This window comes from Propithecus coquereli, unplaced genomic scaffold (assembly GCF_000956105.1).
Source record: "Propithecus coquereli isolate 6110/MARCELLA unplaced genomic scaffold, Pcoq_1.0 Scaffold39, whole genome shotgun sequence".
Taxonomy (NCBI): Eukaryota; Metazoa; Chordata; class Mammalia; order Primates; family Indriidae; genus Propithecus; species Propithecus coquereli.
In genome coordinates, this window is record NW_012149618.1 from 7,281,795 (window position 1) to 7,296,297 (window position 14,503).

Consider the following 14,503-nt stretch of genomic DNA (forward strand, 5'->3'; position numbering starts at 1 on the left):
ACCTCAAACTCCTGGGCTCAAGCGATCCTCCTGCCTCAGCCTCCCGAGTAGCTGGGACTACAGGCATGCGCCACCATGTCCGGCTAATTTTTTTTTCTATATATTTTTAGTTGTCCGATTAATTTCTTTCTGTTTTTAGTGGAGACGGGGTCTCGCTCTTGCTCACGCTGGTTTCGAACTCCTGAGCTCAAACAATCTGCCCGCCTCAGCCTCCCGGAGTGCTAGGATAACAGGTGTGAGCCACCGCGCTCGGCCATAATGTGAGTTTTTTGATATTGTATAATGAAACACCATCACTGGAAATATCTGAATAACTTAAGAAGCAAATATTTTCCAAATGTTCCATGCATGATGTTACAAAATTATTCAAGGGTAAAAAAAATCCATTCAAACTACAAGATAGACAATGAATTTATAAAAAGTACCAAAAAATCCACTGACATAACTTCAGATTTCACATAGTAACAAACCTTTAAGAAACTACTACTTGTTGAGTTTGGCTGTAGTATCAAAGAAAAATATCCACAATTACCTGAAAAGACGATTAAACTATTCCTTTTCCTTTCCCAACTACATAATCTGCGTGAGGTTAGGTTTTCTGCATATACCTCAACCAAAACAAGTGATCGCAATAGAGTGAATGCAGAAGCAAATATGAAAATATAGTGGTCTTCTATTAAGCCAAACATTAAGAGAGATTTAATAACTTTTGTAAAAATTTTACACTTTGTAAAAAACGTAAAACAATTCCACTTTTCCCACTATCTTTTACTGTTATATTGGAAAATGCACTTATTTCTCATTTTTAAAAATGTTATTTTTGGCAACTTCTAATGGATTTATTTTTTTAAATAGTTTTTGAATTTTTAATCCATTAAACAGCAGTAGATGTAACCTACATTTGGTATATTCAATAATTTAAAACTGTAAAGGGTTCCTGAAATCAAGAAGTTTGAGAACCACTGCATTTTACTTTCAGCTTTCTAACTAGATTTTTAACTTTTTTTTCTTTTTAATAGTAAAGCTTTAATTTGTTGATATTCTACATGTGGACCAAACAAATAAAAGAGATTTTTAACTTTTAATTAGATATCTATTTTTTTTATTATATACTTAATGTCCATCTCACCCACTAGTTTATAAGCGCAAAGAACTGGAACGCTGTCTGTCTTATTAATCATGGTATCTCCAACACTACCATAGTACCTGGCTCACAGGAGTCATTTAATAAACTTTTTTAAATAAATGCTTTAATTTATTCATCCATTTCCCTCAGAGAGCAACACTTGAAATGCCTTGCAACCAACTCTTTGTAAATTTAAACAGGCAAGTCTGTTTGCAAACACGCTTGGTTATCACCTTAAAAGCTGCCTCTCACACTCCTCATTAAATTATAGGCTTTATTGGTTACTATAAAAGAAAAATCTTGTTAGGACCTGACCAGTCATGTTAAAAATCAAAGAACTATTTTGTTGGTTTAAGACTGTTTAGTCCCCTCAACCTGTACTCATTTTTGCACAAATACTTTTAAATTTAACATTTTTTTCACCATAAAAACAATTCATCCGTTTTGTACACAAGAAAACATACATAAAATATTATCATCCATATACAACTACTGTTGTTCTTTCTTTTCAGACTTTTGTTATAATACTTTATTTTACCTCACATAGTATACTTTTTTCCAGTTTTGCACAATTTTATACCTCTCTTTTTCTACTTGCTATAAATATTTTACAAATTACTACAAAGCCTTCATAACCATCATTTTGAAGTGCCACATAATATTCCACTGAGTAAACTGTCATATTTATTTAATCAATTCACTATTAGAAATTTAGACTCTTTTGGCTGGGTGCAGTGGCTCATGCCTGTAATCCTGGCACTTTGGGAGGCTGAGGCAAGAGGATGGCTTGAGGCCAGGAGTTCAAGATCAGCCTCAACAACATAGCAAGATTCCACAACTACAAAAAATTTTAAAAATTAGCCAGGTGTCATGGTGCACATCTATAATCCTACCTACTCAGAAGGCTGAGAACAGAAGGGCCACTCAAGCCCACTCGTGCCACTGCACTCTAACCCAGGTGACAGAGTGAGACCCTGTCTCAAAAAAGAAATTTATATTCGGACTCTTTAAAAAATAATGCTGCTATGGAATTTTAACACATTTAACTTCCCATTTTGGTACTATTAGGATAGAGCCTCAGAATCTAAATGTCTTAGCCAGCAACTATATACAAATATTTATGACTCCTAATATATATTAACAAATTGCTTTCCTAAAGTGTTAATGTGATATTTTTTAAAAAACTAATTTCACCCAATCTAGTCAGTCCCAGATTATAAGAATTACATAACTATATTGGTCTATAAATTATTCATTTAAATTAGCATCGCTACTGTTATTTCTATTTCTTTATTAGAGAAGTAAAACATATTTCCATTTTTCTTTTATTAATCATTGTTCACTTTTTTGTAAATTTAGTTAATATTCTTTGACAATTTATCCACTAAGTTCTGCGATTTTTCTTATTATTTTTTGATAATATTAATCCTTTATTGTCATTTTTTGGCAAACATCTTTCTCATTCTGTTAATTATTTCTTTTGGTTACATTGTGACATAGGAGTTATTATTCATGTAATTTAATGTCTTTCTAATTATACTTTAATACTTTTTACAATCTCCCCAACGTCTCGTAAGCATTTAGACATATTGTGTTCCTAATTAGATATGGCTCAAAATTCCTCTCCAGTGAGGGAATACCTTTATCTAACAATATTTACTTGATGGATGGTGTTTATAGAGACTTTAAACCAACCTCTTTTTCCAAGTTTCCAGTCAGCACTCCACCATCAATTTTGGGATAATTTTTTACCTGTTACTCATAATGCCATTTTAAAATCATGTTTGTACCCCACCATTTTAAGTTCTAGAAAGTGACATGCTATCATTTACATTTCCAAAAGATGATTCTGGTTGAAATGTAGAAAGTGGATTAGTGTGTAAGGTGAGAATGGAAAGTGGTGGTATAGAATTTAATCTCTCTTGAACCAACTCTCATTTTTTCTCTATACCTCTCATAGTTCCCAAAGGATATTCTTTTGCTACTTTCTCAAAGCATTCTAAAGACACTGCAACTCTCAGGGGAGGCCACTTTTGAGAGAGTTCAACTACGAATGTCAATTATTATCTTTATACTTAGACTGTTAAATTTATTTATTCAGAATTCAATTATTATATACTAATTACAAAAATAATCTGATCACCTCATCACCCATCATTTGTCTCTCTATTAATCTTTCACTTTTCTCTTCTTCTTAGTCCTTGACTCTCTTTCCTTTTTTCCCCCTTTCCTTTTTCCTTCCATTCTCAATTTCCATCAATTTATTTAACACATGCTTTCCACATTTACCAACATAGACTCTATACTCCTCTATATATTCCTAAGCCAAATTTAATTCTGGCGTACCCTTCTAGCACATGACGTTATCAATAAAAATTCTGCCAAATAAAGACAGGTTTCGGAAAAGGCTATTATATAATAGGCCAGGTCAAATTTAATTTCTATTTGCTCTCATTCATGAAGTAAAGTACTTAAGATTATATATTAAATATGTACCAAGAAATATTTGTTAGACACTGCTCAAAACATCATAAATGAGATAAAGCTAACTAACCAAAACCTTATTGATTTGGCAATATTATCACTTTATTTATTACTAAACACTTGCTAACAATAATTTTTAACAAAAGTATGATAACGATGTGCAGAGAACACTACATAAAAACTTTAAAGAGCAGCTTTTTTGTTTTAAACATTGAAGAAATTGCTCAAAGGCCAAGTGGGCTGTAGGTGATTCTCTTTCTAAACTCATGACTGTGATGAGCTACTTCTTTTGGATTCTACATCCTCTATCTACCAGTACAGGTTTACTTAACATTCAACATTTGACAGAATTAAGATGATAGTTTTACCTATTCACATGGTTTGTACAACTGGCAATATAGACTGGAGACTGATATTAGTTCATATGTAGTAAATTAACTATTTAAATAAAATGCTGGTCAGCAAACTAAGTAATTTGGGTAGCTATTTCCAGCAGAAGTTCTTGAAAGTTCACAAGTTTCTTATTTTAGAGAGTAGCATACTACTCATTCTCAACTTTCCAGAAAGCTTTTTTTTAAGCAAATTTCAGAGATGTCAATGAATTATTAAGAGTTAATATACTTCAAACACCATATTAAATTCACTGTCAGATTCTAAAATATTTCAAACACCTTAACCTGTCAATGAGAAATTATTCTCTTTCAGTAACCGTAATTTAACAAGTACAATAAAGAATTTTAAATTACAAAACGATTAAAATAAATCAAAGGGCTTTGCATTTTTCTTAAAAATGCTCATCTCCAGGTTTTCAAAGAAAAATTAAAAACCAAAATATTTAACTTAATAGTTTCAGAACTAAACACTTTACCAACTAAAGGAAAGGGGGGAAGATGTTCAAAGAAAAAGAATATTAAGGTTTTTCCTAACCTATATAAGGTATAATAAAATTCATAAAAAATCAAATTCTTAATGAAATGAGTACATAAAAAGAATGAAAAACTAATTATTTCTGTGACAAAACAATTAATTCCCAAGCTTTTCCCACTAAAAACAAAACTTTATCTAACTACATTACTTACGTAATAGATGGATCCACTTGTTTGTAAGCATGGGCAGCACAAGACCCACAGTACGTATATCCTGCATGGCTACAAAACAAAACATTTTTTAAACTTAATCATCAAGTTCAAGGATCAAGATATTCTGAAAAAAAAACTTTTGAAAGAAATGTATTAACTATGGTAAACATAAAAGAATTGAGTGCATAGATTAAAAAGCAATGTAGTTAATGATGCTACTCCTAGAAGATAATAGGGAACAATTGTAATGCTGTGCTCCAATTTTAAACTCTAAAAATATTTTGTAATTTTTTTGTCTGAAGGACAATTAAATTTGGAGACATTCAAGGCTTACATGAACTTGCTAATGTAACACTAATAATATGTGAGTTTTTGATATTTCTCTTCAATGGCATTAGCGGACTTTATAGACCAATGATGAGACCAAGAAGTCCAAACAGACCAAAACAAGTATCCTACAACCAAAAACTCACTTCCCTCTGTGTCTTTCAGTGATAAGGGAATTGATGTGGCCTTCTCTGTAGTATGCCTCTCATTTTCTCTCCATGTTATTCTTCCGTTTCATCCACTGGTCTCAGCATTCAGTCAATTCTCTTATTACTTATAGAATAACTATTTCCTCATTTCATTTTTCTTTCTTGACTCATTCTAGTTACATGAGTGTACAGTCATTTCCTTTAGCACTTACTTATTAGTATGTGGCCAGTGGTATGCTAGTAAATGTTTTAACAACTGGCTCTGGAGAAAATGTATGCTTATACATATGTACGTAAGCTTCTTATAAAATTCTACTGAGATAAAAAGATATGTATTGTGATTTATAAATAATGATAAAATATGTAATACTCTTTACTGTAAATTCCATACAGCCAATTGATTGTCCATGGCATTTCTATAACATGGACAATCAATTTTTGCTGAACTCCTATAGCCAAACAATGGTTGCAATGGCAAAAGAGTGAACAAAGACATGTGCCTGAACTTCACTTGTTCATTGATGACTTAAATAACTTCTTTGCTGATTAGATAATAGTTTTAAATACTGGACAGAAAATCTCCTCACTTTTTTGTGCTACTGACAATGTAAAGGCTACAGACACAAGCTAATTTTGAATTTACTCTGTATTATTAAAATTTTCCCATTACTTCTTAAGTATAGACAATCAACAAACAATAAATAGAGCTGTAATTTGTAGCAATTTGCCAATTAATATGGAATAAATCATTCCCACCATGGCTGATGCACAGTAAATTGAAAAGACAAAACACAGACTGGGATAAAATATTTTTAAAGCATATATCTGATAAAGAATTTACATCTGAATATTTAGAAATCTCAAAACTCAATAAGAAAACAAACACCCTAATTATTTAAAAAATAGGTAACCATTTTGCAAGATGGAAAAAATTCTGAAGACTGCACAATAATGAGAACACACTAAACACTACGGAACTATATACTTAAAAATGTTTAAGATGGTAACTTTTATTTGTCTTTTACCATAATTAATTTTTTCCAAGCAATAAAAGATATGAACAGATACTTCATCAAAGAATACGTTGGGATGGCACATAAGCAAACAAAGAAATGCTCCACATTTAGTCATTAGGGAAAGGCAAATTAAAACTACAATAAGATACCACGAACACCGACTAGAACAGCTAAAATGAAAAAGTGCCGATAGCAAGTGTGGCAAGGATATGGAAGACCCTTAGTTCTACCCATACTATGCTTATGGAAATATAAAATGATACAACCACTTTGGAAAACTATTTGACAATTTCTTACAAAGTTAGACATAATCCTACCATATGATCTAGCCATTCACTCCTAAGAAAAATGAAAGCATTATGTTCACACAAAAATCTGTACACAAATGTTCATAGCAGCTTTATTTGCTATTGGTAAAACATATTGGGCACACCAAATGTCTCTCAAAATGTAAATGTATAAAGAAACAGGTATATGCATGCAATGGAATATTCTTCAGCAATAAACAGGAATAAACTATAATTAATTTTAAATAATAAATTTAAAACAGGTAAAAATAAGTATGCTGAATGGGACAAGTCAGACAAAAAGAGTTCATTCTGTATGATTCTATTTAAATAAAACTCTAGAAAATGAAAATTAATCTATAGTGACAGAAAGTAAACCAGTAGATACAGAAGAGGAAGGGGCAGAAAGGTACAGGAAAAATTATAAAAGAATATGTGGAAACTTTTGAGGATCATGAATATGTCATCTTGATGTTTTCACTCATACACACGTTAAACATCAAATTGTTACTTTAACTATTTGCACTTGGTAAGCTAATCATACCACAATTAGGCTCTTCTTCCCACCCCCACAATAAGGTTCTTTTTAAAGAATGGTCCTAAACTGAACTAGCTTAAGATATTAGTGAAGAAAAAGATATGCACGTAAGTCAATCACAGCAATACAAGATAGCAGTGTGTTTAATTAGGAGTTACATAATATGGGACATACACTAGGCTCACTGAAATCAGAAGATTTTAATTAATGGAATTAATGATAGTCACCATTCCTATACCTCTGGCAAGGGAGTCTATCAAGTTGCCTTAATTTAGCAATATTCTCACAACCCAGTTCTGATCTTAGCCAGAAGGAAATGTAAGTAGCTCTTTGGTTCAGCACACTCAGTTTTGCTGTACTAATCTTGAAAGTATAGCCTAACCAGGGGCTCTCTTTTACCCCATATGTCCTGAATCTTCAAGTGCCTGAAACCCCAATACTGATTGCTTCAGATTCCTAACACCTGGCTCTTGATCTTCACCTAACTACCTCCCCTTATCAGTTCAGAAGTATGCTGTCTTTCCTGTCCAAGTTGACCTTAAAACCCACCTGGTCCCTCTGGATCTGACCTGGTCTATCTCAAACCTGAATGGCATCTCACATTTTCGACACTGCTTTACTCCTAATTGTCACTCATATCCCATCCCTTCACTTTCCAATCCTTATATCTTAAACTAATCCTTTCATCTTCGATCTTCTTTTCAGACTTTAATTCCTCTTTGCCGTTCATGAATTTAAAGGCCCTAATCCCCAAGAGTCTAATCTCCAAATCAACCTGTCTTTCTATTCTGAGTCTCTCCTTGTTCCTGACCAAGCTCAATTCTTACCATCCAGAAAGACTTCTTGGAAACACTGGATTCTTAAAGTATGAATAGGACAGAAATATGTACAAGTACATGATGTAGATGAGAAAATACAAGACTGGCCTGAGTGCAATAAGAGAGTAATGATAAGCCAGAGTCAGGCAAAGGAGTCCGGGCTTGATAAAACAAGATACTGAAAAAATGCTATGGGCTCTTGGGCAGGAGAGTGACAATATAAAACTGTTATTAGTCTAGCACTGAAAAGCATTAGCACAAAGGATTAACAGCAAGAGGGTGTTAAGAGAAGCTCTCTTGAAAATTGTGGCAGTGCCACGTTCATGCATGAGGTACTAATGTCATGGTCTAGAACTCTATCAGTGCTGGTGGGAAAAGGGAACTGAATGCTCTGGAATCTAAAAAAAAAATACTATACTCTGGTTTCTCTTCAGATCGTATAAATCTTTCACCTTTTACTAAAAAAGAAATACTGTTGGGCATGGTTGCACATGCCTGTAGCTCCAGCTACTCAGGAGGCTAAGGCAGGAGGATCCCTCGAGCCTAGGCATTTGAGACCATAGTGCCTGTGAATAGCCACTGCATTCCAGGAACACAACGAGACCCTGCCTCAAAAAAAAAAGAAAGAAAAAAAGAAAAGAAAACAGACAGATGTTAGTGACCAAATATGGGGGATGATGAGAAGGGGGAAGAGGATAATGATAATAACAGTAATAACATTTACTGAATGTTTGCTATGTGTTGAGCACTCTTGTACGTACTTCCAAGTATTAATTCATTTCATCCACGCACCAATCTTATGAGATAGGGATTTTTTTTCTCATTTTACAGATGAAGAAACTAAAACAGAAAGGTTAAGAAATTTGCTCAAGCTCACACAGATGGTTAAGTGGCCACGCCAGGACTTAAGCCAGGCAGTAAAGCTCTAGAACCCATACTCTTAACAAGCGTAAGAGATCTTTACATGTTTGAAGGAAGAAGGGAGGAAGTCCACAGAGTAACAAAAGCAACAAGCCTGAAAATGGGAACAATACTTACAGAATCATTTACTCCGTAAGACTACAGAAAAGGATGAAAGTTTTGAAAATATGATCAACTGAGGTAAACACATGTTTTATAATGGAACTCAGATTTCATGGTTTCAGTCCTTTCTGAAGCTGAAGGCTTAGATGTCTGCTTGAAGTAAAAACAAAATAGTTTCAGGGAGAGGAGAGTCTTAAACAGGTCTTAACTTGGATAGAGAACACACTGGAGAGTATTTGTTTTAAAAATCAGTGAGTGCGCTATCCCTTTTAACCTCCACCTTGAAGAACTCTACTTTAAGAAAGGAGCAAGATTGGTTGGGCGCGGTGGCTCACACCTGTAATTCTAGCACTCTGGGAGGCCGAGGAGGGTGGATCATTTGAGCTCAGGAGTTCGAGACCAGCTTGAGCAAGAGCGAGACCCCATCTCTACCAAAAATAGAAAGAAATTAATTGAATAGCTAAAAATATATAGAAAAAATTAGCCGGGCCTGGTGGCACATGCCTGTAGTCCCAGCTACTCGGGAGGCTGAGGCAGGAGGATCACTTGAGCCCAGGAGTTTGAGGTTGCTGTGAGCTAGGCTGATGCCACTGCACTCTAGCCCGGGCAACAGAGTGAGAATCTGTCTCAAAAAAAAAAAAAAAAGAAAGGAGCAAGATCATAATCAAAGAAGAGAAATTCTAATACTTTTCCTTTATCCTGGCCCAGATACATGGTAATGAAGAAAGCCGGACTAATAACCATCAAATCTCACTACAGATGCTCTTTTCCTGCCTCTTCTCTTGCTAATAAAATCTATGATTCTACATGAACGTGGAAACAAAGTTTTATCAAGTGATCACTCATAATAAAGGCGGTTTCACTGAAAAGAACAGAAAAAGTTTTTCCTTTGTGCATAATAGCCAAAACATAAAAATTTGACCTCTACGGATATTCAAATATGCATTATAAAAGTGTGTCCCACTCAGTCTTTTAAAAAGCTCTTAAAATCCTTAATGCACAAAGCCATCCCTGCTAACTTTTCCAAGTCACTCTGGTTCCAAACATAACTTCTCATGAAGGGAAATACAAAATTATATTAATACATGTAATTTTTCATTAGGCTAAGACCATGCCTTAAATACTAATCCTTTTTTCTAACAGAGAATGCTTTTGCTTCTCCCTTTATTTCTACACAGCAGACCCTTTACATCAGCAAATCCAGCTCCTGACATGCCAGAATTTCTGTTTCCCCCATGGAGCTGCAATCAAACGAGGATGCAAAGCCATTGTCTGTGATCATTCACTGGTGACGGTTTCCCACATAGCAACCTTGCAGTGTGGGTATAATTTAAATTCCTACCTCAGGAAAATTACCAATTACTACATGACATGGATTTTCACTTGTTCATTCTGAGAGCTTCAAGGTCATAGGTGAGTAGTATAAACCGTCAATGCCAAGATTCTACCACACATTTCATGTAGGGTTTTTCATCAAAGAGAATACAAAGAATAATAAAGGAATACTTAACCAGGATTCAAAAAAGTCATGTTCCAATAGTCCTAGTTCTACTTAATAGTAGCAAACAATGCAAAATAAAAAATTGGACTAGATGAGAAGATCTCGTCCAATAATAAGAAAAGTCTGTAAGATCTACTTAAGCTATGATAAGAACTAAAAAGCTAGAAACTAAATTATAAAACTCCCAGGAACAGATGGATCAACGTGATTGACAAATGGCCCTAACTAATCTGCAGAAACAGTAGCTTCTACATTTCCTCTCTCAATTTTATTTTGCTGTACCTAGTCTTTTATTCTTTTCTTTTATAGGTACTGCTCAATGGCCCTCAAGATTCCTGCTTTATATTAGTAGATAATTATATCAAAAAAAGTCCAAGTTAGAGAATCATTATTCAGAATATTTTATTTTTACAAAATATAATCTCCACGCCTGTAATCCTAGCTCTCTGGGAGGCCAAGGCGGGCGGATTGCTTGAGCTCAGGAGTTTGTAACCAGCCTGAGCAAGAGCGAGACCCCGTCTCTACTAAAAAAATAGAAAGAAATTAATCGGACAACTAAAAATATATAGAAAAAACTAGCCAGGCATGGTGGCGCATGCCTGTAGTCCCAGCTACTCGAGAGGCTGAGGCAGGAGGATCGCTTGAGCCCAGGAGTTTAAGGTTGCTGTGAGCTAAGATGATGCCACGGCACTCTAGCCCGGGCAACAAAGTGAGACTCTGTCTCAAAAAAAAAAAAATATATATATATATATATATAATCTCACAAATACTAGGTAAACAATACTATGAACTAAGGAAAGTTATTAAAGTTACTGAAGTCAAATAAGAACAAACTAACCAGAATGTTGCATTATCTAGATTTTTTTACTATTAGAATATATAGGATTTGAGATTTTGACATGAATATCCTACTGCTTAGAATCAACAATGTTTGGATATAAGTTGTATAGCCCTAGTAAGTAACTTAAATAACTACATGATTTATAAAGATTCATTGTCTCATGATACACAGTGGTTAAGTGTTACGGGTGTGCTTCACTATATAAAAACCAGCCCTCTACATATAAACACTTTTTAGGTTTTACTTTTTAAAACTAGGTTCAATATTAAAAATAATATAGGCACACAGTAAAAAAGCCAAACAATAAAGGGTATACAATGAAAAGTCAAAGTATCCTTTTCCTACTAGATTAACTACTAACAAATCAAACTCTATTTTAAATGTATGAGGAGGGCTTCAATATTCATAGTATCTTTTTTATAGTAAAAGTAATTTCCCCATGTCAATAACCCCGATTATCTGATATTTTTATATTTAACAAGTAGCTACTTAAGTGATGTATGCTTTGTACAGCTCCATACTAAGGAGCTGAGATATTCCTGTATAGTGCAAGACAAACAAGAAGATTGGCATCAAGGTATCTGGAAGTCATGGTAGGAAGGCTTTTGAAACTCCTAGTTTATGAGACCATTTCAATATATATCCCTGGGCCAAATACTATCTCCTACACCTCAAGATAAGTAAGGCAATTCTAAATTCAACCACAGAGTATTTTTAATCAAATTAATTTCTTTTAAATCCTCCTAATGTGCCTACCTATATTTCATATAGATTAGAATTCATTAAGATAGATCAATAGTTGGTTTATACGTCAATATTTATTCTTGGCCAGGTACAGTGGCTCATGCCTGTAATCCAACAGTTTGGTAAGCCAAGGTGGGAGGATCACTTGAGGCCAGGAGTTTGAGGCTGGAGTGACCTATGATAGCACCACTACGCTCTAGCATAGGGAAACAGAAAAAGACTCTGTCTCTTAAAAAAAAAAAAAAAAAAACATTTATTCTTTAATGACATTTATTCTACTTGAGCTACATCAATATAAAAATGAGCAATATGTTTAAGTAATTTCAAAACTGTGCTATTTTCACACAGCCTTAAGTGGTTACAACTATATCTAGGTTCTGAGTTTTAAGGTTCCCACAATATGATTTATGCCTGTATAGGTAAAAGCTAAGAAGACCAAGTCCTAGAGAGCTAGAATTTATAAAATTTTAGTATGTTTTTGATAAACTTGATTTGAAGTAAAAACCTTAAAATAAGTTTTCTAATTACTGTATGAATGTATTCTTACAGAGACCCTTTCATACTACATAACAATGAAATACTTGTTGCTTTCCTACCTCAAAGAAAAAGAAGGTAACTCTAGAAGAAAAAGTAATTACTTCTGGAAATCATATAATTAGAAAAAATGTGGCTGCATTTAAAGTTTTCATAAGTTAACAAAATAGAAATTGCCTATAAATGTACAAACATAACTACAAAGTCACTATATGTAGCAGAAACATACATATCAAAGCCAAAACTATTTCCAATTAGCCATTTTAAAATCTGGGGCAACTTGGAAATTAAATGTAACTTAGGCTAGAACATTTCATTTCCCAGGTCACTGCCAATGATTTCAATTTAAAATTAATTACAAGAAGGAAACAAGTCTGGCTACTTTTTAATGAATACTAACCTCAACTTAATTATACATTGATTCAACTCAGCTCCCACATTTAGAATAAGTTTTAACTAGGAAGATAGCATACCATAATAGTCAAATACCAGCAAAGTAATGGAATGAAAATAAAACCTACTTCATGAGTTACTATAAAGAGATCATTATTAATCTATTGTTTCTCACCTAATCAAGGATTTCACTTATGCAAACTTCCCCTCTTGTCCCTGTATCAATTTTTCTTCTCTACTTAATCATTTCATGAATCTTACAAACACTTTAAAATCTCCCAAGTGAAATAAAAATCCTTCCCTAGAAAGGGCAACCCTCATACATTCGGTTGGTGGGAAGGTAAATTGATGCAACCACTATGGAGAACAGTATGGAAGTTCCTCAAAAAACTAACAATAGAACTACCATATGACCCAGCAATCCCACTTCTGGGTATATATCCAAAGGATAGGAATTCAGTATATCGAAAAGATATCTGCGTTCCCATGTTTATCATAGCACTATTCACAATAGCCAAGAGATGGAATCAACCTAAGTGTCCATCAACGGATGAATGGATAAAGAAATTGTGGAACGTCCAGGCGCGGTGGCTCACGCCTGTAATCCTAGCACTCTGAGAGGGTGAGGCGGGTGGATTGTTTGAGCTCAGGAGTTCGAGACCAGCCTGAGCAAGAGCGAGACCCCGTCTCTACTAAAAATAGAAAAAATTAGCCGGGCATGGTGGTGCATGCCTGTAGTCCCAGCTACTCGGGAGGCTGAGGCAGTAGGATCGCTTGAGCCCAGGAGTTTGAGGTTGCTGTGAGCTAGGATGACGTCACAGCACTCACTCTAGCCCGGGCAACAGAGTGAGACTCTGTCTCAAAAAAAAAAAAAGGAAATTGTGGTACATATATACAATGGAATAATAGCCACAAAGAGAATGAAATCCTGCCATTTAAAACAACATGGATGGAACTGGAGAACATTATGTTAAGTGAAATAAGCAAGCACAAAAAGACAAATCTCACACATTCTCTCTCATATGTGGGAGCTAAATATTAAAACAACTGATCTCATGGAGACAGAGAGTAGAATGATGGTTACCAAAGGACAGGAAGGGTAGCGGGGAGAAGGGGAATAAACTAGGGATGGTTAATGGGTTCAAAAACATAGATAGTTAGAATGAATAATATTTGATAGCACAACAAAATGACTACAATCAACAATAAGTTAGCATATACTTTAAAATAACCGAAAAGAGTAGAATTGGAATGTTCCTAACACAAAGAAATGTTAAACACCTGAGGTGATGGATACCCTAACTACCCAGATTTGATTAATTCACACTGTATGCCTGTGATCAAAACATCACATGTATCCTATAAAGATATACATCTATTATGTACCCATAATAGATCTAAAATTGTTAGATACTCCCCAATAACTTCCCATATAGATATTGCCCTATTTCACTGGAAAATTTCTCAAAAAACTATCTATACTTACTGTCTTCATTTCCCTCATTTCCTGAATCCACTCCAATAATGTTTTCATTCCCACCACTCTACAGAAATCTTTCTTATCAAGGTCACCACTGACCGCCACATTGCCTAATCCAATTATCAATTCTCAGTCCTCACTGTATTTGACTTATTGGCAGCAT

The 14,503-nt window shown here is 34.3% G+C and overlaps 1 protein-coding gene across 2 annotated transcripts in view; it reads right to left on the reverse strand.

Moving 5' to 3' along the window:
- Positions 1–14,503, reverse strand: part of MEMO1 (mediator of cell motility 1) — a 116,479-nt gene that overhangs the window by 50,131 nt on the left and 51,845 nt on the right. For both annotated transcript variants that reach the window (XM_012652547.1, XM_012652549.1), the window contains exon 3: positions 4,690–4,758. In XM_012652547.1, coding sequence (XP_012508001.1) covers positions 4,690–4,758 — 69 coding nt within the window. The remainder of the gene's footprint in view (positions 1–4,689; positions 4,759–14,503) is intronic.